Source organism: Balaenoptera ricei, chromosome 14 (assembly GCF_028023285.1).
Source record: "Balaenoptera ricei isolate mBalRic1 chromosome 14, mBalRic1.hap2, whole genome shotgun sequence".
NCBI classification, from domain to species: domain Eukaryota; kingdom Metazoa; phylum Chordata; class Mammalia; order Artiodactyla; family Balaenopteridae; genus Balaenoptera; species Balaenoptera ricei.
The window spans coordinates 25,212,437-25,239,932 of NC_082652.1; the positions used below are offsets into that span (position 1 = coordinate 25,212,437).

At 43.6% G+C, this 27,496-nt stretch overlaps 1 protein-coding gene across 1 annotated transcript in view; it reads right to left on the reverse strand.

The window, feature by feature from the left end:
* Nucleotides 1–1,412: 1,412 nt before the first annotated feature.
* LOC132347260 (beta-adrenergic receptor kinase 2-like) overlaps nt 1,413–27,496 on the reverse strand; it is an 83,355-nt gene continuing 57,271 nt past the window's right edge. Inside the window, 9 exon segments of the mRNA XM_059893643.1 lie at nt 1,413–3,299; nt 4,327–4,440; nt 6,824–6,960; nt 10,447–10,609; nt 13,557–13,652; nt 14,407–14,473; nt 15,162–15,262; nt 15,705–15,771; nt 23,071–23,178. Of these exon segments, the coding sequence (XP_059749626.1) occupies nt 3,138–3,299; nt 4,327–4,440; nt 6,824–6,960; nt 10,447–10,609; nt 13,557–13,652; nt 14,407–14,473; nt 15,162–15,262; nt 15,705–15,771; nt 23,071–23,178 (1,015 nt within the window). The 3' untranslated portion in view covers nt 1,413–3,137.

The window sequence follows — 27,496 nt, forward strand, 5'->3', positions numbered from 1 at the left end:
CAGAAAAAAACACACTTTGATCTTCTTGAGAGTTAAACCACATTGTCAATTGGTCAATGATATTTTTTAATGGCCAGTGTGAGCCTTCAAACAATTGTTTTTAGTATCTGTACAGCATATTTCAAAGCGCAAATCAAAGCTAACTCTTGCTTTGAACAGATGGTTGTTTGTGGTCGTTGCTCTATTTGCTTTTCCAGCTTTGTTGCTGTCTTTCTTGAGCAGAATGCTTCCTTTCTTCAGCGAGCCTGGACATTTGTCCCTTCTCTTTACATATAGAATTTGAAATTGTCATGTCCGTGAATTGACCAATCAGAGGCACAGGAAGTGAAACATTCACATTAGCAAGTGAAACAACAGCTGATTTCTAGCAGTTTTCCTGAAAAATTGTACTTAAACATGATAGAGAAGGAAAAACCATGAGTCCCAATGACATAAGGGAATAAATGCACCAAAGAGAATGTTTTAGGTTAAAAAAAAATAACCTTGGATTCCCAAAAGTTTTTAATTCATTCCATATATGGTGTAGAGTAGAGCAGCTTAATCTATTATTTTTAGGCTTTGCTTTAATGATTCCTTTGAATTATGAAATCAAGACACTACTAACATAATTTTACAAAAATATCAACTTCAATGATTTTTTCTGACAATGTGAAAATATCCCAACCAAATAAATCTAAAATAATGATAACACTTGTGCTCAATTTTGCCCTTTTTAACACTCCAAACGTAGGTAGGGTCAAACATTAAGACCTAAAACAGCCACGTATACCAAGACTCCTAAACCAACCGACTTCTTTGGCCACGGGGGCGCCAGGTGCTGGCACAGAAGGGTCCTGGAAGTGCCTTCCATTTGGCAGCAGAAACACTTACCCCCTCAGAAAGGCTGCAGGCACGAGTTCAGGAGGAAGACTGGCCTCTCCAGGCTGCCAAACCCCAAACACAAACACGGACCTCCCCCCAGAAAGCCACTCATCCTAACCTCACAGAGCACTTTTAATAAATCACATCCACGTAATGCACTTCTCAGCCCTGTCGTTACCCATCAAACATGAAGGAGTGTAAAAGTTCACTTGGAATAAATTTGAGGCGAGGCAAAAGGGCTCTTGGAATATTTCCAATTCATTTTTCTTTTGCAAAGGAAAGACAACCTTATGTTCTACTCCAGAGCTTAAATGATATTTTTTCAGAGATGCGAATCGGCGTAGCTGGTGCCCTGAGTATGGAACATGAGACGCTAAGCCCAGACCCTCAAGGAGTTCATGCACCTTCTCCACGTGAGGCTACATCTCTACTCTGTGCAGCAGAGGCAGGAGGCTCAGCGATTTCTAAACTGTAATTACCCATCTCTGAACCATAGGTGCTGAGCACATGTGACCTTGTGATGGAGCCAGTAACTAACTACAGCGGTGACAGTGACAATCAGCCATGCCTGGGGAGTTGCTCACTTGTCATGAACAGCTTTTCTATCTCTGGTGGTTTTTTTTTTTTTACAAACACAATTTGAATACTATTCTTCCCTTTTAAATCAGGGGAATCCATGTAAATAGTAGCCCCCAACTTCTATACTGGAAACAGCAGATAGTAGAACATGTATGCTAAATTCCAACTAGTAGTTGAGATAAATAGTGAACCTCAAAGTTTCTTTTCCAAGGTAACTTCTCCTATGAAATAAAAGGCTCTTTCGATAATTATCTTCCAAACTCTCAAGATATCGTTTCATTAAAAAGGACTTACTTTCCCAGTGAGTGCGGCACACAAATATAAACACAAAGATGTGGAACCACTAAAAACATCGAGGACAGGATGCAGATAATTACGATGTCAAGTTATTTATATTGTTAGTAGTCGACTCAGAAACAGACAATAAAACTGCACTAAGAAAGGACAAATATGTGGACTCTGAAAATTACTGTTATTATTTTTAGTCTGATGACACGGAGGACCTGGCTGGGAAACACACTGGTTCTTATAAACCAGCACTTATTTGGGACATGAAACAAACCACGGGGAGAGGAGGCCACTGGGATCAGGCCGTCGCTGTCACAGAACAACCCGCCAGGGCAAAGAATTATTCGCTAATGACAGTTGAACGACGATGCAAGTCAATATACACAGTTAACCCATTTTGACACATTCATCTTCAGCATTCTTTTTTCAATAAAATTCATTTTAAAATTATACTAAAAGGTAAAACAGAGTTTCCTTCCTTGACACATCCGTTACCCAGATGCTTCCTGAGGTCAGCCAGAGGGAACCAGAGTTGCTGTGTCTCACGACGGCTTCCATCCAAGCCCAAGACGGGCGCCCGCAGGCAGTCCTGTGTACCCAGGGGAAGTGCACCGACTTCATGGTTTGAAAATGGCTGTGTCACCGTGAGATGCAAATGCCACCGCCTCTCCTGCAGAGCCACGGTGAGCCTCCAACCATCTACCATCTGACGCCTTCGATGTTGAGTGGCTCCCACGTCCTTGGTCCCAGCTGCCTAAGCTCTCGGTCAGAGGCAGGCTGGTACCCGTGGGTGCCGCACCCGCGGGGAGGGCCCAGGTGCAGCCCTTTCAGAAAACCTCTGCAGCTTTCAAGCCCCGAGACAACGAGAGGCTGGTTCTCAAGGGCACAGAGGACACCCAGCTGGTCTGCCATCCTGCCAGGACTATGGAGCAAAGACATCTAAACCCAGCCGGGGCTGATTATGGACAGAGCGTGGCAACGCTGGGGCAACCTGAACGGCAGACTGTTTGATCCCACCTTGGCAAGCCTGAGATACATTTGATATCGGATGCAAAAAGTGCCACAATCAGTAGGAATCATTTCAAGTTCTAGGTTCATCTATAACCAAAAGAAGTGTGTGGCAAAGAAAGAGAACTTCGTTTCTTCAGTAGTTTCGAGGGCGGATGGATGCGACCGTGGCAGGAGGCCCTCAGGAGGGGAGGAGGCGCCCCCAAGCCTGAGGGTGGTCGCCACTCCTAGTAGGAGCATCTCAGAGTCCTGGGTCCCCCCAGCCACGGAGCACCCCGGAGGCGAGCGACTCCATCTCTCATCCTCACACTTCTCCCAAAGGCTCCACTTCGCGGGTCGAGCAGCCCATGCGGACTTCCCAGAGGAGGTGCCGTCTCGTGGGACCCTCCCCGTGCCAGGGGTCAGAGGCCATTGCTGTTCCTGTGGCAGAAGGGCGGCTTCGAGAGCTCCACGATGGCCAAGCGGGATTTGTTGAGGAACTTGGGGGCTTGACGTAACAGCCGCTGGGCCTCGGTGAACGTCTCCGTCAGCTCTTTCTTCCACTGCAGGAACTCCGGGTCACTCTGAAGGCAAACACAAGAGGCGGAGGAGTTGGGACAGTGTCACTGGCTTCGCCGACACACATGGATGCCTCTGGCCAGTCCTTGGAACCCCCTTTCCCCCAGGGAAAGCACACCCCATGTCCCACCCCGCGGCCGGTGAGTAATGGGGGGGGGGTCACGCAGGAACTTCCTCCAGGGGCCCCTTGCCCAGAAGAGGGACCAAGCCCTTCAGAAGAGCCTCCTACAACCCCACAGGAGAATTGCTGCCTTGACTTTGTTGAAAGATCACCTTTGATCTCTGATGTCTGAAATAACTCAAGTCTAGAAAATAATGCATGAGGAGTTTTGACAAATTTCAGAAGCACCTTCACATGTGCAATGACGTCATGAAGTAATTAATCATACGTTTTTGCATCAACTACTAGTTTATCTCTCTAAATATGCTCTTTACAAGCATGTATACACATACATACACACACACACACACACACACACACACATCCAGTAGAAAAGTGTTGAAGTCGTGAAGCAAACACGTCTTTGTATCTACTACTGCTTTATCTCTCTAAATACACTCTTTTCTCATCCCCCCCCAAAACATCCCCCCACACCCCAAGAGCAGTGTTCAGGAATTAAGTTCGGGCTACAACAGAACTTTGGGGAGAGAAAGATGGCATTTCCCCTGTTAAGAGTTACTTGGGGATCTTATGTTTATTTCAACACACAAACCTCAACTTCAAACATGCTGAAAGATCAGATCAGATCTGGAAAACTGTGAACAAATAAAATTCAAGGCTCCTATTAAATACTGGATGGTTTCCAGATAGGGTAATCACTTTATTTCCTGTCCTTCCTCCTGCCATTTTCTAAGAAACACTTCTTTTAAAATAACTGTTAATTTGCTGAGATCCTTGTATCTTCCAACTTTCTTGCTAAGTTCGTGAGTGATAAAGCATGGAGTAAGAAAATGTTTGATAACCAGGCAGGCACCTTTGTTGAATGTTTATATAATTGTTCTTTCACCTCTGGAAAAAATACAAACACTCACCTCACACTGCAAGACAAATTGCTTCCCTCCTTTTATCCTCAACAAAATGCACTTTTTGTCTTTAATCTGAGTTTCTTCCACAGACACAATCTGTTCCATTGTCAGTAAATTTTGCTGACCGTAAAAATAAAAGATGATAAGTTACTTCACATTATTGCATGACTTCTTAAATTAAGTTAATAAATAATACTGAAAACTACCAGCTTAGAAAAAGTAAAGAAAAAAAATCAGCATCTTTCTTTCTTTGATGATATTCTAGAAGTGGGGGGAAATGACTACAAAAGAAATGTACGAAAATTCAAAATATAACATCTCAAAGAAAGCTGCAAAGAAAGGAACGTCTCTATAAGGCAGAAAGCAAAGCTGTTCCCTCAGCACAGTACTGATGTGGGGATGAGTGTGAATCACATGTACCTCTCCTACATCACACACTTGCCTAGACACGATCAATCCTGCTATGAGGGAACAATGACACCGCTACCTACGATCTACATGAGTGAGAGGTGTGTCGCTGGCTTTGAACCCAGCAGCCCAGTAAAAGTTCGGTCACGCTAGCTTGTAAGCGACTGATATTTTGATCACGTCGAAATGATGTTATAAACACAGGTGACGTCCTTAAAAGACTGTCCCGCTGGGTCTACAGCATCACTGCTCCCGGTGAATGCTACAGTGTCTCTGAGCACCTTACCATTTTATGTTTTTTGGAATAAATACTCCAGGAATCCTAAATGAAAAACAACACCATCATAAACCCACGTTTTCTTTTTCCCTTACTTAAACTTATGAATCTACCCAGGCACATTACGTAGCTTCGTGAATCAACGCTAAATGCTGACTCTTTTAAAACCAAGGTAATTTATCATATCCAATGGTAAGCAAAAGAAGATTTTTGTTTTAGTTTTCGAATATCCTGAAAAACGAGACAATTTCCTTTCAAAGTGTACAACAGTGACTGACCAGTAGATAGCATAGTAAGCGCATACTATGCCCAGGGCCACTCATTATCTGGAAATAAACATTATATAATGATATATGTATGAATTATAACTCAGGTGCTAGTAAATATTCTATAATGTAAAAAATACATATGTAATATTATACAAAATATAATTATCTTGTATTTATGTATAATCATATATACATGTTCTATGTAATATGCATATTTTATATTATACAATACTTACCAGTACCTGAGTTATAATTCAGGACCCCCATAGAGTCTTATTAATCATAACTCAGATCCTAGATGTATGAATTTTTAGAAAGTGACTTCTATGGCACTAGTAATAGTGAGAAGATCATGGTCATTTATGAAGAATGTGGTCATACACAGTAGCAATCACTTGTAATTAAATGGCATCTTCACCAACAAGGATTTGCAAAACACATTCCAAAGTCAAACACACCAGATTTGGCCTCACCATTTTCCATGCTCTGGCCAGTACAGAGCCATATTCTGATACAGGGGCCATATTCCAATACACCAACTATGTTTTTCACAGTTGGGACCACTGTCCTGCTTATGATGACCAACCATTCCCTCCCCCAAGGGCAGAACTCCTTCCACATGGGTTGCCACCTTCCATGGAGACAAGCCCTGGGCGCTTCACACAGCAGACGCTTAATAAATGCTGCCCCACTTGCTACGAGGGACGGTGTAGATGGGAAATTTCTCTTTTCTTGTTCACTAACATTAGCTCTTGAAAGGACCTTACAGGGTGGCTGTATCTTCCCATCTAATGCGATAAAACCCACTTCTGATTTTCCAGCAAGGTGGAGACAACGGGAGGGGGGTCAGGTGCCCTGGTCTCGGTGCCAAGCTTCTCGGCCTGCACTGCAGACCTCGTCTTACTCAACCCCGACTCAGGGAGGCCTCGTAACGGAGACACGGGGCACAGGCAGACCCCGGTCGGAATCACTTCTCATCCACACCTGTCACTGGTGCCAGACCTTCCCTCTCTAAGCCCTGGTTCTCTCTTTATATAATATAAGGGCTGGACCTCAAAGGTTGCTAAACAAATTAAAAGTGTGTGTGTGTGTGTCTGTGTGTGTGTTTGTGTCTGTGTGTCTACAGCACCAGGCCCAAGATAAATCTGCAACAATTGTAGTAGTCGTTACCATTTCTACTTCTCCCATTTTACAGATGAGAAAACTGAGGCTCAGTCGACATAATGTGCTCCGAGTCCCAGAGACACGGAGCAGTGTTTAAACACCTCTGACTCCAAAGTCCCAGTTTTTTCCCCTTTTTTGATCCACCTAACCGCTCTCCAGCCCTCCTCAAACCTGTCTGCTTTGACCTCCCTGGAAGGCACCTTCTATTTTCAGGTAGCGCCAAATCCTTCCTTGACTCAGAAGTTTAAAAGTTAATGTCTGAACATGAAAATCTCATGTATACATGTTAAAAGAGATATGGGAGCTAGAGGGAGATCTGAGAAAACATGCCGGCGATGTGAAATCACCACGGAAACGAGTGCTCGGGAAGATGCTACAGACTTACTCGTGACTCGCCCTCTCCTCTCCATTCAAGTCTGTTTGGAAAGAGGTAAAAATATCGCCGCGGCCACTGAGTCAGGAATGGGTTTCCCAGCTTCAGCATGTACCCGTGCATGATGCAGTCTCTTCCCAGAGCGTAATCTGAGGCACGGAACACAACGATGAAATTTAGCAGGGTCTGAAACAGAATGTCTATATGCTTCTCAGAAAAAAAAGAATGACACACTTTTTAGAAAAAGAGCAAGTTTCTATAAAGAGAACACACTATAGAAATCATTATTTCAGTTTTAAACACATTAAAGAACCGGTCTCTTCAGCTCTCTACTAACATATTAAATGGCTGTTTCTCAATATTCTGATATTCATGATGCTCCTCTATTGCTCTGAGAGGGTCAGAGTTTGTTTGATAAATATTTTTTCATTATGTAGGGTGATAATTGGGGAATAGAGAGTGATTAAACTCAAGCTATGCCCAAAGTACCTTTGCCTTTATATGGAATTGGGCTTCTCCCTTTAATGGTATTTAAAAAAATAACAGAGAGGAGATTTTCTTGTCCAAAGAAGCCAAAGTAACACAAGGGTCAAAAACTGGTCTTTCCTCCACTTAAGGTTATAATTATCCTTCATATATATGGCTATGTAGGGAGGCCAAGCTAATTCACATGCATGTTGAGTTCTGATTACATTTTTACAGCAAAGTATTGTCTCAAAAAAAAAAAAAGGTCAGTTTTAAGTGGCTTACTTTGCCTTCCTTCGAGGCTTTGGTGATGGTGCTAAAATCATTCATTCACTCACTCACTCATTCGTTCAACGATGACGGGAAGGTGCTGGGCACGTGCTAGGCATTCTGGACGCAGCAGTGGATAAAAGAGACAAAAGTCCTCGCCTTCAGGGAGCTTACATTCTAGTGGGAGATTCAGGTAATAAACAAATAAGCAAAACCCATGTTGTGTCACTTGGACACAAGCAGGAAGGAAAAGAATGAAGGAGCGAGGGGCCTCGGGAGGGTCCGTGGTGATGGGGTGTGGTTCACGGAGTTGCCATTTTAATGGAAAAGGTGTCTGCATTTGTCAAGTACATTTAAAGTATACGTCTTATATTTTTACTTCAGATATCTAATCCTAGACTATATTTTACTTTAAGGGTGACTTCTGAGATCCTCAACCAAGATCTAGTTATTCCTAAATTACTTAATTACATGTGAGAATAATTCATTAATTTGTTAGACGTTCTAATTACAGCTCTAATTAAAAGGCTACACTTCAACAAGGTCATTAACATACATATTTTTTTCTGGGTCCAATTTGTCAAGAGTCTAGTGACATCGTGGCTCTCCCCTGAGCAAACTACTGAGGCTATAATTTCCTGTGTAAAATCCGTAACAGCAAACGTGGTCCAGAGTGATCTCAGTGGACCCGTTCTCTCAAGAATGGCTTAGAAATAAAGCCCCTTTCCCTGCAGAATGGAGGTGAACACAGTTAAAGGGCTGTCACGTTCCCTTGGTGCACTCAGGAGACTTTTAGGTAAGGAGTCATTCATCCAGGATGGTGGACACTTTTCTAAACAGATGATAAATGCTACTGGGGAATGGTCGACAAGACCTAGGAATCCTGCACCAAGATACCCGCACCAAAGCAAATTGTTCACAGACTGAAATTGTTTCCGGTCATTCTTATTATACGTTAACCTCAGAAAGGTCTTTGCTTAGAAGTAAAACAAAAAGCTATCTTCATCACTAACCATAATAAGTTTAAATATCCAAAATCCATAAAGTCTTAGAAAAATCAAGAGTGGCAATATTTGGTGAATCAAAGATGACTGATTTATTTAATACTGGATGTTATGTATTCTCCTCTGGAAATCCTAATAGGGCACTCAAATATGGTAAATAAAAATATGGCTTCGGGCTTCCCTGGTGGCGCAGTGGTTGAGAATCTGCCTGCCAATGCAGGGGACACGGGTTCGAGCCCTGGTCTGGGAAGATCCCACATGCCGCGGAGCAACTAGGCCCGTGAGCCACAACTACTGAGCCTGCGCGTCTGGAGCCTGTGCTCGGCAACAAGAGAGGCCGCGACAATGCAAGGCCCGCGCACCGCGATGAGGAGTGGCTCCCGCTTGCCGCAACTAGAGAAAGCCCTCGCACAGAAACGAAGACCCAACACAGCCAAAAATAAATAAATTAATTAATTAAAAAAAAAATATATGGCTTGGTGACTCTTTTTTCTTTTTCTTTTTTTTGGGGGAGGGATACTTGCTATATGGTAATGCAGGATTTTACTTATTCTGTCCATTAGTAACTACTATTTGATAACATTTATATTATTAATAGAACTTAATCTAAGAGAAGTTCAACTTACTTTTTTTTTTTTTTACATTTCAATATTGGATATTAATCAGAAAGATAGTCAAAATTACTATGGTCAAAATTTTTACATCAAAAATTTGTAATAAGTGTTTGGTATTAGTCTACATACAATTCAGTTTTTGGTGTAAAGTTCTTTGGCTGCAAGAAAGAACATTTGGTTTACTTCACTATTAGGAATATCTCCTAATGCTGGGATGGGTTCTTCTTGGTATTTCTTCTGCTGCTGGTTTTTGGCATAGTTATCTGTGATTGTATGAATGGAGTTGAGTGGAGAGGTACTGTCATGTTTATTCCAAATAAGAGCACGTAACCAATCACTACAGTAATGAGGAGGTACACAGGCAGTGCAACTAACTGCCCAGTATTTTTGAGGCCAATAGGTCAAGCCCAAGGAGTTTAGCCAAGATTCAGGAATAAAAGCCCACACAAGATATAGTATGAAGCCAAACTGGGAGCTTAAGAAAGGAACAAAGCCATAAGTCGCTCTTTCTGGCAATGGCAACGGTGAATTTTCCACCGTTTTCCCCATGGCTTTAGATAATCTCGCGTCCTCCATGCGCCCACTCCGGCCCCTCCCCACAGTTTGGCCCTGGTGACTCTTTCATGCTGTTTATAATATAAATGTATGTATATACACTTATGTCTCTTGACAAGTAAACATGTAATACTAAGTTCCTCACCATACTTTGCGGGGCCCTGTGGAAAATGAAAATGCAGGTCGCTTGTTAAAAAATTATTAAGAATGTCAAGATGGTGCCAGCGCAGCATTAACCTGGGTCGGTGGCCTGATGAGACCACACAGGCCAGACACCCAGGAAGCTGGCCCTGTTGCTGACACCGTGATACTTAATCTTTAAGGAAGAAAACTTCCAAATTGGCCACAAAACTGCAAGATAAGAAGGTGCATTGACAAAATACTGCTGACGACCTCCATACATATTATTTATATGTGGACTAAAGACTTTGAAATATCAAGTATATATTTATATATATATGTATAACTGAATCACTTTGCTGTACACTTGAAACTAACACAACATTGTAAATCAACTATATTTCAATAAAAACTTTTAAAAAATTAAAGACTTTGAAATATCATTTCACACTGATCTTTTCCAAGCCAGGTAAAACGAAAACAATTTATGGCATTTCTCCCACTCTAGTGGAAAGTATTTTATGACCCAGATACTATTTTCAGCTTTACAAGAGATCTTGAAAATTCATTGCTTTAGAAATATCTTCAGACACACCAGCTATTTTACCTTCTTCGTGGCCAAGCTGCTTATTTTTAGCTCTCTTTCTGGCCTCGATTTTATCCGTGTCTGCATTTACTGCTTCCTAAACAGTTTCCACCACTTCCTGCTGCCAGCGCTCAGAGATCACCAATGGGAAGTTCTTGTAGAGTTCTTGGTCGCAATCAAGAAGCTTATTATTTTAAGAAATCAAGATATGTATGATTTAACATGCTTACAAAGGCAACAGATTCAAAAGTAACATAACTGCGTGTAGGAAGATAACTAGACAACAGCCTATAACCATTAAGAGACAATTTATTACTTGTCATAAACCTCTGCCAATGACAATCGAGCGACCAAGGAATATACTGTACAACACGGGGAAGATAGCCAGTATTTTATAATGACTGTAAATGGAGTATAACCTTTAAAAGTTGTTAATCACTATACTGTACACCTGTAAGTTATATAATATTGTACATCAACTATACTTCAATAAAATCTTTTAAAAAGAAAAAAAAAGAAAGACAATCCAACAACCGGGATCCACACAGGGTGATATATTATGGGCACTTCACTTCCATCCCTGGGTCAGTCAGATGCAGCCCAATCTTCTACAGCATCTTCATAGCATTTTTGCCATTGAAAACTAACATATATAGGGTTTTCTTTAAAGGATGACAAGAATCTGGCAACAAAATAATATCGATTATAGTGAGGATATTTTATTTGTGAAAACAGATCCCTATGGTTTTAGATACAGTTACAAGGGAGAAGCCAGGAGGGCTTTCTAACCACCCTCCCATTATTCTGTAAAATGAGAAAAACTAAAAGGTCCACTAGGCCAAATTTACCATTTAGCCCATGAGCTTTCCAATGAATCCAAGTTGAACAGTATGATCATAAGTCTCGAGATACGTGGAGACTTTAGGCAATGTGGCCTTTCAGAGGTGCTATAAGAAAAATTACACTTAACGATAGCATTTCTCTTCCAAACTATTACTCAAAATTCTTCATTCTTCTCCAAGTGAGCCTGTACTCTGAAAGCAAGCTAAGAAAATGGTTTTACAGATTTGAGTTACAGTTTTGTGGCAGAAAGACAAGCGATCCTACTGGAAGGAAAAACTAGCCCTGTCTTTCAAAAGCAGGGATCTCCCTAGAAGCTTGACTTGTTCACTCCCTTGCCTGAGAGATAAGTATGGGAGAGAGGCAAGTTATTAAGAAGGAAAATGGAGAAAGACCAAGGGTGAGGCTCTTGCCCACAGGCCTTTAGTGAATCACTGAACCACTGGAGGAACCTGCATCCTGGTCCCAATCAGGATGCTCTCCACCCACCCTTACTGACTTGTCATCCTAACGTGCTGATTCTGAGATCAAAATGTGTACAGTTTTTCCCCTTTCAGCTTTCTTCAGACGCCCAAACCAAGCCTGGTGCTGAAACCTTTGTGTGTCCTGAGTGTGAACACGCTCATGTGTGTGTGTGTGTATGTGTGTGTGCGGTGCAGTGTTAGAGCATCAAGGCCAGGAGAGCACCCTGTGATGAGGGACACTGGGGCAGATTCTGCAGAGTTTGGCAGAAGTGAAAACACCCTCCTTTCCAAAGTAGTTGCTCTGAAATGGACAACTCTGCTTTATATACAAACGGTTCCATCTCCTGTAAGGTCAGAGAGCCTTGGTCTTTACGACTCGGCCTATGTGAAAAGTGAATAAAACAAAGCTCTACATGAAGTGAGCTTTATTTTTTCTCCTTAAAGAACAATGTATTATTTTGGCTGCATTTGAAGAGACACAGCCTTCTCAGCTCTGGTTTCGGAAGAAGCAAAACCACCACAACAGAAACTCCTAGTGTACATGCCAGGAGGCTGACACAGGTGACCCACCCACAGAGAAGGCCTGGCAATGAAACCACTCACTTCACAGGCAAGAAAACCAATGCTCCCGAGGTTCCCTAAAGGGCCCTGATTCCCTTAGGTAGTAAGTGCAGATCTGAGGCCAGTGCGTATGACTCCAAAGCCCAGAGTACAGTTGACAAAATTGAAAGCATGAGACTCTCTTTTGAACAAAATTTTCACAGCCTCCCACATGATATTCGTTTTCCTTTTAGTGCCCTTTGCTGGAGAGAAGTATGTCTGATGACAAAATTCTACTGTGACAGCAGTGATCCTTTTAGATAACTCTGTAAAGGGACTGTTCCCAAAGCTATAGGGTGGTCCTGTCTGTCCAGGCCACAGAAGATGCCGAGCGTCGGCACAGTGGTCACACTGCTGTCCCCAGGGGAGCCACGGCTCAGACCAGGCCCTCTCCGCTGTGTTTCACCTGACCTTCCCCGCCACCCCCCATCCTGCCATCCTGGGAAACTGGCCATGTGAGCACCCCAGTCACCTGTACAGCTGCCTGGCAGGAAAGCCCAGGGGGGCTGACACAAGGCCATAAATGCAGGCAGCTGAGAAGACACGGGCAGGGGGGCCTCTCGGAGGGAGAGGGGAGACGCTGGGAGAAGCTGAGAAAGTGGGGGCAGTGAGAACTTGACGTGTAGTGACACGCTCTGACTCAGCATCCAAAAGAGGGTGACTTTCTCCCATGACTCACAACCTCTAATTATGCCATGTCTACTTGGAAAATAATGATAGGAACCAAAGTTTGAAAAATGCGGAAGATGCTATATATATTAAAAAGAACAAAACCGTGATTATTTCACTTTTGATTGACAAATGCAAAATGATTCATGCTGTTTGCTCTTTTCTTCCTGACACAGAGAAACCGGGATATTTGGGAGAACTAAGATGACTGGCTGTCTGGCATGAGGCCAAGTACGTTTGCCATCACCCGGCTGTTTTTCCCTGCTTCATAACACGTCTGAGTTTTCTATCAACCACCAAACTCTCCAAATCAGTAAGAATGTGACCACTTTGCAGTTTATCAAATGTAAAATAGGTAGTCCAAAGAAAGCTGTCGTAGTCTCTAATTCAGGTCTTGACCTCTTCTACATTCGCCAAATATATGGATATTCATCTGTAAGTTACAGCCCATAAACAGGCCAGTACTAAGTCAATCATGAAGCCTGATTTCCAATTAAAAAATCCCCCACCCTCCAAAAAAAAAACAAACAAACCTGAAAGCAAGCATTGCCAGTGTACCTTGATGCCTTTGGTATCCTCTTCATCAAATGAGCCGATGTCAAAGGCGTCGGCCGCATTGACTTCCCCCAGGGGAGGGATCAAGGGTGGAGGGTACTGGAAGAGCCAGAGAAGAAAGGTTCAGTTACTAGGTGAGTCAGGGCCCGGTCCCAACCTGCTATTCTATAAAGAGATCTCAGTGCAACACATCAAGGTGTCACAGTCCGTGCAGGGCTCATTCAAGCTCACACAAATCACAGTGCACAGTTCACAATGCCCCCAAAGGAGATGCAGCCCCACAACCCAGTTTGCTAGAAGCTTAACGCCTGCAACGGGGCAGGGTGGGCGCCCCACACCCACAAACGTCCCGAGGCCAATGCTGGCTGAACCAGAACCCAACTCTACTCCTAATTAGGCAGGACTAACAGAGCATCATTCCTCAACGGTCTGAGTTCACGCAAAGATGAGTCCAAAGATGATCATCAACAATGAGAAAAAAACAACAACAACTTTAATTTGGGGTGTTTTCCTGAATCAATGAGAATATTAAAAAGTAGCTTAAAATAAGCCAAGGGGATTATGCCACTATACAATCACGCTAATTCTTAAATTATGGGGTGCTAGGCTCAAAAGTATCTAAGTGTATGACAAACGTTTCTCGTACATTTTTACATATAAACAAAGAGGGAGAAGTTGTTCCAAAGGGAATGAGCCATACGGCAGCACGTGGATAGGAGAGCAAGAAGCAGGGCTGTGGATGGAGAGCTGGGGTGGACCCTGGAGACAGAGCCAGGACGTAGAGATGCATACAGAGATGCAGATGGAGAGCACAGTGGGTGGGGTACCCGGGGTGGGGTCCCAGCAGGAGTACCTTCTGCAGGTAGACTTGCTGCCAGTCGATGCCTCTGAAGAAGTCGTGCGTTTTTAGCTCCTGTGCACTGCGGGAGAGAGGGAGTCACAGCAGTGGTAAGTAAATATGCATTCGGAAATCTAAGAAACGGTTTGCAAAAATTATCTCCTATTACAGAACACACAGGGACAACTATTTCCAGCTCTTTAAGACAGCAAGTAAAATATGCTCCTTTCGAAGCAATCCAAGAAACACTGTGATGTTTAGAAATACTGCACGCTGAGCCTAGGAATATAATCCCATGTGCTACTTTACTGGGGATGCTTATCCCAGCCTGAGATAACCTAGAGGTGTTCACAGATTATATCTATATCTGATTCTGTAATCATGAGAACAAATTTAACTAAGAATTAAGTTAGAGATCTACACATTAAAGAGATTTACAGCAAATGTCTACAAGTCCTCATAGATCAGATGGCAGGGATATGAAGCACCAAATATTAATTTCGAAGCAAACTAGAAATCTAGTAGAATAGTGCATGCCAAACCCCTTCATTAACTGAAGAAACAGTTTTTCCCAAAGATCGTCGCTGAAGTTCAGTTCACATGGAACAGAAGAAGTTGCAGACTCTGAGGAAAACACGTGGGCCAATATACAGAGTTCCCATGTGATTCCCTCCGACCCCCTCTAATTGAAATGGGAGATTCTCAATGTATTGAAAGGAACTGTTCTGCTTTCCAGGTGAAGACGCTGAAAGGCAGAAGCAACGGCCTACCCGCGTCCGTGGCAGCCGAGTCGCTTACTAACGTCTCGCTGGAGCAAGCCTTCCAGAAGGGACTGCAGCTCAGGGGAGAAGATGTCTGGAAGTTCCACATTCTGGGGGTGGGAGACGGGGGGAGAATACGATCTCAAAAATGCATCCAGGGAAACAGTGCCCTCACCCCTGACCAGATTTAAAGGCCATTTCTTGCGTAAGGATAGTGTTAAAAAAAATTGCAGATTCACTGCCAATTAACATTGACTCTAAGAAACAGAGAACGGTTACTCATTTTCAGAGTCAATCGACAGGCTGGAGCCAGAATAATCAGGTCTGCTCGCTCTTCTGCATCCCAGTCATTTTTCCTTTTATTTGACTTCTTTAGTTTTGTTCTTGATTTTCTACATCTTTCTCTTACTGATTGTTAGCAAACCCTGATATTTGCCTTGGCATCTATTTCCAGTGTTTTAAGAAAGCTTTTTTTTTTTTTTTTATACTGGTTGTGATGGAATGAAACATGAAAATTATAATGCAAAAAAAAAAAGTTTTTGATCTCCTTACCATGGTGAGTGTCATTCGGTCTATCTCATGCTTACCTTTGGTTTTATGTTGTCTGAAAGGGCTGTGACTGTAGAAATAAAGAAAATTCCATCACTAGATGGTTTCAGGTAACAGCAAACATTGTTGACTAATATTTGGGCAAGGTATTACGTTCTGTCACTGCTCATTTGAAACTGCAGAAATACAAAAGCCATAAACATATAAGCATTTCCAGAGAAAAACTGATGATCAGATTGACGATCAGATATATTAGGTCCTGAAGGAGCAAGGCTTATGTTTACTTGAACTCCTGATCTTCACGTCAATGAAGTCATGGTATCAAAATATACTTTAGCAAATATATTCCAAGTGATAATTTAAACCATCACTTGGAAAAAAAATTAGCAAACAGGTATTTATGAAAATGAAAGTCATACACATGGCATTTGTCACATTAGTGTTTGAGATAATGGTAACTTTCAAATTTTTTTTTTTTTTTTTAGAAAAATGGGTATTAGTTCCTCGAACAATACAAAGAACTGCAGTCAAATCAAAACACGTCCAAGATGGACACACTTCCCCCCCTAGAATCCAGTAATTTTAAGCACTACATTCCTTTGAGGATAAGAGATATATAAACTAACCCTGTGCTCCCAGACCCTCCAGAGTTCTGAGAACTGCTCCCTCAAGTCTTACTTACAAATAGCCCCAGACTTAAGAGTCAGAAACCCTGGGTTCACGCTGTGACTTGGCTGTTTGCCGGCTGTGAGCCAGTCATGGAAACCTCCAGTCTCAGTCTCTTCATCTGTAAATGGCATAATGCAATATCCGTCACCAAAACGGTGACGGGAATGAATAAAATAACGTACATGCTAGTAGCCGAGACAATGGCAGTATACAGTGGGTATCTGATACACATCTGTGAAATTAATAAGGATGAGTCTAACTTTACAAAATGAATGTCTGCTTGATCAACTGTGTAAAGAAATTATTCTTACTCTTGATTACATTTTTAAAATGCTGAATAAGCTGGCTTTTAAAGTTAACCTTAGATATCACTTATATATGGAATCTAAAATATGACACAAATGAACTTATCTACGAAACAAAAACAGACTTACAGACATAGAGAACAGATTAGTGGTTGTCAATGGCAGGGGCGGGGGGCCAGGGGGAGGAATGGATTGGGAGTTTGGGATTCGCAGATGCAAACTATTATATACAGGATGGATAAACAACAAGTTCCTAGTGTACAGCACAAGGAACTATAGTCAATATCCTATGATAAACCATAATGGAATAGAATGTGAAGGAGAATGTGTATATATATATATATATATATATATATATATATATGTATTTATATAACTGAATCACTTGGCTGTACACTAAAAACTAACACAACATTGTAAATCAACTATATTTCAATAAAACAAATTAAAAAAACCAAAGATACTCTTAGCATTAAAAGAGACTAGTAAACATGCAAACTAGAAAACCCTGGCCTTATTTATTCACTTGAAAATTAAAGAAGGGATATGATTGAGATTTCTGATGGTAAGACATGCCTGTAAAATGATCAACCCTGTAGATTTATTTATAAGGCATATATAACATAATCTGAGGCAAGATATTATATAAAATAGTTAACTCTATAAAATGGATACGGATGTTGAGCACATAAATCAATGTGATTTAGAAAAAAGAACTAAAACGTCCACCCACTCTTGCTACTGAATAAGTTAAACTATGATGATGATTCCACTTCAGAGTATTTATTATTTAAATATTTCAATTTTCACTTTGTACAAGAGAGGGCACTCTAATGCTTGCTTTCTTTCGTATGCAGTGAAAAACACAGTAATTTCCATCTCTTGAAAGCATTAATTTGGAAAAAAAAAATCTAAACAAGGTAAATTAGTACCAAGCAAACATACGCCAATCTTTAAAACAGATTTTGATTGGAAATATTCTTTGCATCCTAATTGTTTCCAAGGAGAAAAATGTAAAATTACTGCATTTAAAAAGCAAATGGGATAGAATAACAAACGATATCTGTTGTTTATGAGATACTATAATTTTTAAAAACTTGACTTGTATCATTCTTGTATGCAAAATACACAGAGATATTAACATGTTCATGGTTCAAGAGAAAAGGAATATAGGTTTATTAAATCTTACTACAACTTCAGTCTCTCTTCATGACACAACTGCTCCTACCCCACAGAGTTCCTTAACGTATAAAAGGGGATTGTGTGAAGGTCTCCTGTGTTTCGGCAAATCCATCTGCTTTGGCTCCTGTGTGCAAAGCCGGAGGACCCCTTCCTGCTCTCGACCCTCATGTGCCTGCCTGCATCTGACGCTGGAAGCAGAGGGCTGTGCCCGGACACTTGGAGAGAAGGACGACTGTGTTCTGACAGAGATGCTCCGTGCTAAATTTAAAAACTCTTTCGTGTGACCAGAGGGAGGGCTTTGCGAGGGGACGGGAGTTAAAGTTCAACATTAAAACATTCCCGGCACACAGGCCCGATCGCTACAAATCCCATTTGATAAACATAGCTCTGCCACGTCTGACTCAATAAGAAACAATCGGAAATGCTTTTTGGTTCTTCGGTTCTTCGGTTCTGGGCTGTTGTGCTGAGAAAGTCTGGTCTTTCAAGTTCAAGTCCTGAGGCGCATCTGTTTCCAATGTCTTCTTGATTATTCTTTGTGAACAAAACCCAAGATTCTGTTTCTATTTTGGAAAATGTTAAAGAAAACCTCCTATAGTAATGATCTCCATTTTGAGGGGGGCACATGGTGCTTGCAGATCCTGTGTGATCACAGCTGCTCTCCGACGCAGCTGCTTTAAATAGGAGACAGTAACGGGCCTGTCAACAGCTTATGACGTGGGCCAAGCTCTTCCAACAGCACATGCAACACTCCGGCTGCGTCAGGGGACGTTATGGGAATAGAATTCACATGTACAGTGGTCAGATGTGGCTTTTGAATAACAGAGAGAGTGGGAGAGCCGCAAATTTCCCCCAAACGAGTTGGGAAAACGTTCAAGGCATGCTAAATGATGGGGAAACACACACACACACACACGCACGATACATCATTCACAGTGAAAAGATGAGCTCAAAAACAATCCATTTATAAATACAAGTGACTACAAATCCTTAGGTCAAAAATTAATTTTAGAATACCAGAAAGATTGCATGTTACATCAAATGTGAGTTTTGAAACCTAAGCCAATAGCTACCAAAGTATTTATAAACATTCCTTTTTTTCCCTATGGGAACCAACTCGGCAACCTCAGGCAGAGCTCAGTTCTCCCCAGACCACCACCTGGGCTCTCTCCTCGTGTCTGACAATCAATGGTGACAAGTTTAAGATCAAGGCTACTGTCACGTCAATTCTTTCCCTTCACAGAGAGCTGAACTCTAGACTGAGGATCATGACGGTGATTCCGCACATTTGCAACGTGGACACCTCGGCGCTCTTCAGTGTCTGACAGTCAGCTGAAGTGGAAGCAGTGACCCCCACCCAACATACGGCCCTGAGCGGACGGGTCCATCACTGAGCCCAGGGATGCAAACACGTTCTCGGGCCTCGACAGCTTCCTTACATCCAGGTTCCTGTCCCTTGCACCCTGTGGGATCCTTCTAGGGTGTCACAAAAGAACTAGGGGTTCAGACAAGTGTTTCAGCAGAAGCAATGGGGCACACTGGTCAGTGCGAGAAGTATCTGATCAGAGAAAACAGAAGCGAAAAAAAGACCCTTGGTGACCACTGGTCACCCTCACTGCGCAGATGTGGGGAGGAGGGGAAGAGACTTGCTCTGGAGCAGAGTTTCTCATCCTCAGCTGTGCGATCCTTTGTTGGAGCAGCGGGGGCCGCCCTGTGCACTGTATGATGCTTAGCAGCAACCCTGGCCTCGACCCGCTAGATGCCAAGTTGTGACAACCAAAAATGTCCCCGGGCGTTGCCAAGCACGCCTGGGGTTGAGGACGAGCGCTGCGGAGTGGCTGGCATGGAGTCTGGTTCATCCCATGAGGACTGATGCCGCGGCCGCCCCGTAGGAGCACCAGGATACCGGGGGACAGACGGCCTGTGAAGCCCGCGCCCGGGAGGCCACATTGGCCGCACTCTCCTCCCACCCCCTCCTGAGTTACTGTTTCAGTTCCTTAGGCCCCTTGTGTCTGAGAAAAGACAGCTACTCGGGCTCCCTCTGTACAGTGTGTAAGAACTGAATAGGATGCTTCTGTACGCCTGGATGGAACCTTCCTACACCTTGTTTAAGCTGAGGGGACGAAGGCTCCATCGCCTCCAGATCTCACCATGATGCTTTGCTCCTGAAGGGCCCTCAATAAACATCAGCTTAATATGAACCACTGATACTTTATACCCATTGACATTGGTAGTGATACGACCATCCTCCCAATCACCTTGAATCTAAACTCCTATCTGTCCATAGCCAAGCATCCACTGAAAAAACAAAAACCGCTATGGACTGTAAGAACGATACTGTTAAGTCATTTGTGGCCTTTCTGATCCCAGTACCACAGCGCTACTCAAGCCTTTGCCTGGGTTCTTAGACATGCCTCCCACCAGCATCCTCTTACTGGAGAGCAACCCAACCTTTGCTTAAAAGATGCTTCCTTTCTCTGTCCCTCCTTTGCTTAAAAGCCCTCAGTCTCTGGGGCCTTAAGAACAAAGCCCCACCTGCACAGCATGGAATTCTAGGTGGCCCCTGGCCCTGCCCCAATTTTCTCCATCTTCTCTCTCAGCACACCTTCCCTGCGACCAACAGCTGACCCCCCCCCCCCCCACTCACAGGTCGTTGATGGGGAAAGACCACCTGCACTTGCTCCGTATTGTGCCCTCCCCGTCGTCTACTTCCGCTCCAGGTCTTCATCCTGCCATCCTGTCTGTGAGAGAACACTTCCCATACCAACTCCTACGTGAAGTTGTCAAGTCAGCCCTATGCTTCCAGGTTAGACCTGGTGATCCCATTTCTGCTCTCCCAGCACAGCCCATCCAGCTCACAATTTCGTATGTGTGTGTACCTATCTACTCTCCTCTGAGCTCCTCCAGGACTGTGTGTGGCTCCCTCCCTCCCTCCCTCCTTCCCTCCCCCACAGCATCAAGCACAGGCTCTTGCATACTGCAGGTACTCAATAAATGCTCACCGAATTGTATTTAAATCACTTAAGTCAAAAAATGTTTCCCCGCTCTTTGGTTTTAGTGCTCTCTCCATTCCTGGGATTGCCTTTTGAACAAGTATTAGAAAGAATGGCAGACGATCATACATCTTTGTAGGGAAGATTCGTCTATTCTCTTTGTTAGGCATTGGAAGGATTCTTGCCATTTCAGGCTCCGTGGATGGTCACCAGGCAGTGACGGGGAGCTGGCTATCTGTGAGGCAGGACATGCCTTCACAGGGCAGCTCAAATGCTGAATGGACATTCTTGCGTCAAATTGAAGTCTTTTCTCTCCTGAAAATGCTCACTGTCTAGAGCTGTACAGATGAGTATGCCTCCTTCAATGAGGTGGGCCTTCCGACAGCTGGAGCCAACAGGATGGCCGTCTGAAGCACTGTACCCAGCTCTCTGAACCTGTCCATAGGAGCCACGATTTCTAGCTGTCACCATTCTCATCTCTTCTTATCCATCCACCCCATCCCATCCTCATGACCATCCTCTGGATGTCTTCCTGTTGGCCAAGATTCCTCTCAATAGGGGTCACATCAAACATAATGCTTCAATCAAGCCTGATCAAGGATTTCATAAAGGAATTACCACCTTCCAATGCAATCCTCCAAACCTGAACCATGACCAAGTAAGACGGAACTGGCTTTATCAGCTACAAATCACACTGCTGGCATAGAGATAACGATCAAACCAATTTTCAGATCTTTTAAAAATAGTGGTATATGCCAGATCATCCCTAGACTACACAGATGGACATTATTATAAACAGACAGAATAACAATATTAAACAAAAATCAATAAACAAAGCCCTAAATGCAAGACTTTGCAAGTTTCCCTGCCACATTTTACAACTGACTTTTGAATCTTGAGTTAATGCATTCAGCTTTTGCTGTTGTGCAGAGTTTTTCTTAAATCATCTTGTGACTCTGTAAGTGTGGATTCTAATCTCCAACCCCTTCTTCAGCGGAGACCTCAGTGAAGACGGTGTGTCTGGATGCACTCACCACGCATGCAGGGACTCCCGCCGGCTGGAGAAGCATATCGGGCGGGAAGTGGTTTTCTCTGGTTTGCTTTGCAGAATCTCTAATCAGGTCAGCTGGTCTGATGACATGAATTAAGGCCATCCAGGCTCCACAAACATGGTAATTCAATTAAGGACCAACAGGACCTGACTCTCTGAGCAATAATACAATTTTAGTTCCCAAGTGAATGCGGTGAGCAGAGAACAACTAGATTATCCAGGTCCTGGGGAAGCAGCCGGGGTGCTTGGAACCTAGTTTGAGGGGAAGACAGGGAATCCAGCCTCTTTTCAGATTGTGCTAAATGTAATAAGAGGATGCAGCGATGCTCAATAAGGCTTTCCAAGGGAAACATGGAAAGTTTAGCAAACTACCAGTCCTGTGTGTTCATAGAAGCAACGTTACAGGGAGAATCCTGACTAGGAAATTTTAACGTAAACTGCTTTTTGTATCTCTGTGAATGGAGAATAATCAAAAACATATCTTAAAGAGTTCAGCTCTCTGTTAAAATTGGCTAAAGACTCTTAAAATTAATGGAAATATTAACATAATTTGTAAACGTTCAATATGAGAACATATTTGGAGAGTGCTTTCATTCCATCCTCTTTCCGCTTGTATTTCATCATCTCTGGTAGATTAGAACTAAGGGTCAAGTATAACAAATGAAAAACACCAAATTACACAATTTCATTTTTGTGTTTTTAAAACCTACAAGTTTCAGCATGTTCACAAACAGATGCACACTTTTAAAACAGATTATCTTTGGGTGTTCATCCTTTTGTGTAAAAAATGCTTTAACCTCACAAGACGATCATGAGTAATTAATTCCTAGGGAAAAGAAATTCTCCTACCCTCTTCGATTATCTACATTTAAAAATAACACTTATTCCCAAAATAAGGCTTATCAATGGAAATATTCCAACAAAGTCTTGTTTTAGGTCTAAACGTGTTGGCATACCTTCCTGGCATGGAACAAAAATACCAAAGGCTTATGGGAAAGAAACTCTCACTTTTACGGGCAGAAAGAGCTGTGGGCATCGCCTGGATCAGTGTGTGTCTTAAAGATCACTGTGTGATCTAAAACGATATTAGCACCTAATAGCATGTACATATTTTTGATTTTGATCCAAGTGCATGCCATGGTGATGGTACTAAAAGGACGCATTTCACTCACCCTCTCAGAAGTTTGAAAAGCATACAACCCAGGGAGAACCAGTCAGCACTGCTGTCGTACGCAGTCCCTTTCTGCAGGACCTCGGGAGCCATGTACCCGTGGGTGCCCCTGGGGAGAAGAAAGGGTACGTGCGGTTATCAGTGCTTGCAGACCTTATAAAACATTCCCAGCTCACCAAGAGGTCTGAGCATCATGCATCCATGTCGGCAACTATGAACAAGGCGGCGGGGACGACAGTGCTTCCACCAGATATGATTCAGCAAACACCCAGTGAGAAAACGACCTTTCCTGTCTTCATTAGGATAGGACTGAATATAAATAAATTACCATATGAAATAAATATGAACGATGCGCGCACTCCACGGTCTCGGAGGTGAAATGTGAGTCTCAGGAGTCCTTCCTCACTCCAGGCAGGAGGAGTCAAGGGCAGGCCCGTGAGGAGATGTGTGGGGCTGGGGGAGGGAGCGGGGGGAGGGGGTGATGAACAGTGACCTGGAAGGGATGGGCACGGGCATCCCTGTGTGGCGCCACCCTCCCGTGCTGAGGACCGGGGCTCGCACATATGCCCGTCGTATCTCCCACCTTTCCACGGTCACAATGGTATCCAAGGCAGGGCGGGCGTGGGGGGACAAGCCGACAGGTACGGAGACGGAGAAATCACGTATCCGGTTTAAAGAGCTGCTGACAGCTCAAAGGACTCAGCCAAACAAATGTGCAGGCGACTTGCAGGAAGCTGAGAAATATCACTTGGGAGGACAACCATTTATATATAATATGTGTTATCTGCAACTCAAAATCCTTTCCCATTCTGCGACTCCCCACCCCTCCTTAAAGATCTGAGCACGCACTGTTCCAAGCGCGCAAGAGAGGGCTCGTGGGGAACTTTCAAAGACGTGGCCTGAAAGGGCCCCGAAAAAGCCTTTAACTGTAGCTCTGTTCCCATCCTTCATTGATTTTCTTCACTGATAGAATGGGTGATAAAATGACACCTTCATCCCACAGGGGTGCCGTGAGGATCACACGTATGTAATGGGCTTAGGATAGTGCTGGCTCTTAAAAAGAACTCAACCTATGTTAGGGATTTTATTCTCTATCCTTACGTTATTATAATCCTTTTTAACTTATGCTCAGAAACAGTGAGAATCTGCTCCGCCAAGTGATCCTGGATCAGCACTGGGCCCGATACCCTCTCTGCCTCAGAGTTCTATCTTGAAAGACGTTCTCAAACAGTGAAAACGGGCACTGGTCCAGCCCTCAGAAAAGCTCCGCCATCCAGAATCCAAAGTCTGACAGCGTGCGGTCAGCAAGGCACACTGGGAGAGTCAGAGATTTCCTCAAGGGGCATCCAAGCCATTTTCTGGGGAGGTTTAACTTTGGTGTTGCTGGGAAAACCTTTGTGGTGACCTTTTTAACCTGCGATTCTCGGGATCAAAACCCAGTTCTGGGACGGGAAGATCTCAACAAGGATAAATGCACGGGGTTAACGCAGATCATGTCTCTGAGTGGACACTGGACACAGCAGAGCACTGGACCTGCCCACTTCCATGGTTTTCAGCTTCTGCCTACACGGCAGCACCTAGCACTTCCTGCCGCTTCCCACTGACGATCTGTGCTGTTCATGCTGAAAGAACACTTGAGCATTTGAAGACATGGTGACAGGGGATTGAGCTTTGTATTCCTGGATAAAATAAGCTGGGACTTAATGAGTCACTGATGATCTGTTTGATTCCAAAAACAAAGTTTTTCTGTGTCATTTGGTGGTTGCTCCACGGTTCACTTTCAGTTTGTCAGAATTGGATTCCATCGTTAGATGGACTGAGTCTAAACCTAGATGGAGAACCAACCCCAACGCTGCTGTGCAGACGGGCCAGTGTCTGACGAAGTCCTGGCATCATACCTACGGCTTTGAAAAGAGCAGAGAAGCCCAGTCTAGGGTGAAATTCTGGCCACAAATCTTTAATCTCGTACCAAGTCGATCCTCTCAAAGCCTCAGGGAGTTCAGACAGAGTGTAAGGAACACAAGCTTTGGAGTGGGACAGAACTGGATCTTAATTCTAGCCCCACGATGTGCCAGGCATGTGACTTTGTTCAAGTGCCTTAGTGTCTCTGAACCTCAGTTTCCATCCCATAAAAGTAGATGATTATACCCATGCCCTGTGGGTCTTCTGTGAAGATAACAACATATTCAGAGCAGCTGGCCACACATGCCTGGGACAGCCGATGTTCAGCTCATGGCATGAGTGCTGTCCCCCACACCGGTCACTTCCCGGACAGCCCCTGGGGCTGCTGGTTCCAGGAGGTCAGGGAGCTCTTCTGCCTCGGTGCCCGCTGCATCGCCAGCACCTGGCACACAGCCAATGTGAAGTAAATACTTATTACATGAAGGAGTTGACTTCACCCTCACAACTGTCACGTGAAGTAAGCAGCATTGTTACTACCTCTTTATAGTGGAGAAAAATGAGGCTGGTGCCATGTGGAAGGAGGATTCAACCCACATCTGCTGACTCGAAAGCCTTTGTTCTCAGCCATGAAATGCCTCCTCTACTTAAAAATACAGAATTTTGTTGTGCGTTTATCCTTTTTAAGTAGTGGCCTCACTATCATCGTTTAAACATGGAAATCAACCTTCCCGATCCCATCCCTTTACAGATGCTGTTCAGCTATGGACAAAAGCCCGTCTTTCAGATCTGACATGTGAATTACACTAAGAAGAGGGGGAGGCCCTATAAGGGAATAAGTAACTGCATCTGAAAGTTAATTCCTTTGGGAGATTAACTCTTCTGAGCTCTCCGATTCATATTCAGTTGTGACTATACTAAATTGAAGAAATGAGCATACCAAATAGCCGTGGCATTAAAAATTCAAACGACTCTCTTAAAAATGTCTGATGGGGCTTCCCTGGTGGCGCAGTGGTTGAGAATCTGCCTGCCAGTGCAGGGGACACGGGTTCGAGCCCTGGTCTGGGAAGATCCCACATGCCGTGGAGCAACTAGGCCCGTGAGCCACAATTGCTGAGCCTGCGCATCTGGAGCCTGTGCTCCGCAACAAGAGAGGCCGCGATAGTGAGAGGCCCGCGCACCGCGATGATGAGTGGTCCCCGCTTGCCACAACTGGAGAAAGCCCTAGCACAGAAACGGAGACCCAACACAGCCAAAAATAAATAAATAAATAAATAAATAATTTAAAAAAAAAATGTCTGATGAACTCCCTGGGAGAGGCTTATACAACCCCAGGTTCTGGCCTCATAATTGTCAAGTGTTGGCAAAATGCTAAGGCTTTTATCACCATATCCCAGATTCTGTAGGAAGAGAGAAACATGTTTACAGAAACGGTGCTAATCGCTATTAACATCTGATCAGAGCTTTAAATGGCAATTCTGATTTAACGCAGTCCCTCATAAAGTAATGCAGTTTTAGAACCACTTTATTTTTAGCCCCACAAAAAAAAAAAAAAAAGGATTTATAGTTTATTTTCTGCACGGATGCATGAAATGAGACTCCTGGGAGTTACTTCAAGACCATTCAACACAGCAATGATGCACAATAAAATGGAATTTTAAGAGCTTCACTGCTAAGACTGATATATTAAAAAAGAAAAATCAAGCAAAAGTCACCTGTTTTTCCACAAACTGCACATATGTCCACATCTTCCACCCAGATAAACTGATACTAAAGAAATAGGAATAAAAACCAGTACGTATTCCATTCTGCTTCTGCTGAGCGCCAGGGCAGCTACTTCATACTCCTGTTGTCATTTGAACAATCTCAGGTTCAGGGAAGTCCTTGGGCAAGTGTCAACACTTGCAGAACAAGCACGGCCACTGCTGGAAGCAGCTTAGGGTCCCCTGAGAGGGGACAGGTGCTGGCCGACGGCCAGGGTGTCAGGGAGCTTCCACCGCATGGTTGTTTAGAGGACGGACGTAATATTCAGATCTAACAATATGACCTGCATTAAAAGCTTGAACTGCAAGGAGATGATTTTTTAAATTAAAAAAAGACCCCTAATTTCTTTTTAGCAAAAAAAAAAAAAAAAAAAAAACTGTTTTGAAAAAGAAGGAAAAAGTAGACGGAGAGAGAAACCTGACCTCTGGGCCCTCCTTGGAAAGTTCTATGCAATTGCCTGTGCACCTTCTTTGGCATATAAGCTTTCAGGGGTCTATTACTACCTCTACCCTATAGATAAAGAGACTGAGGGTCAAGCAGGTGAGCTGACTGCCTCAGAGTCACACAGCCAGCACGGATTTGGGTCTGCTGCTGAGGCCCCTATCTTTCCCTTAGACCACCCTGCCCCCGGGCAGCTACACTGTGGGTCCCTGTGTGTTCCCCCAAACGGTGACAGCGAGCACACCACCACCCTTATCTCCTCTCCCACAGCCTGGGATACGGGACCTTCCCCTGACCCGGCACTGCCACATGCTGAAAATCGC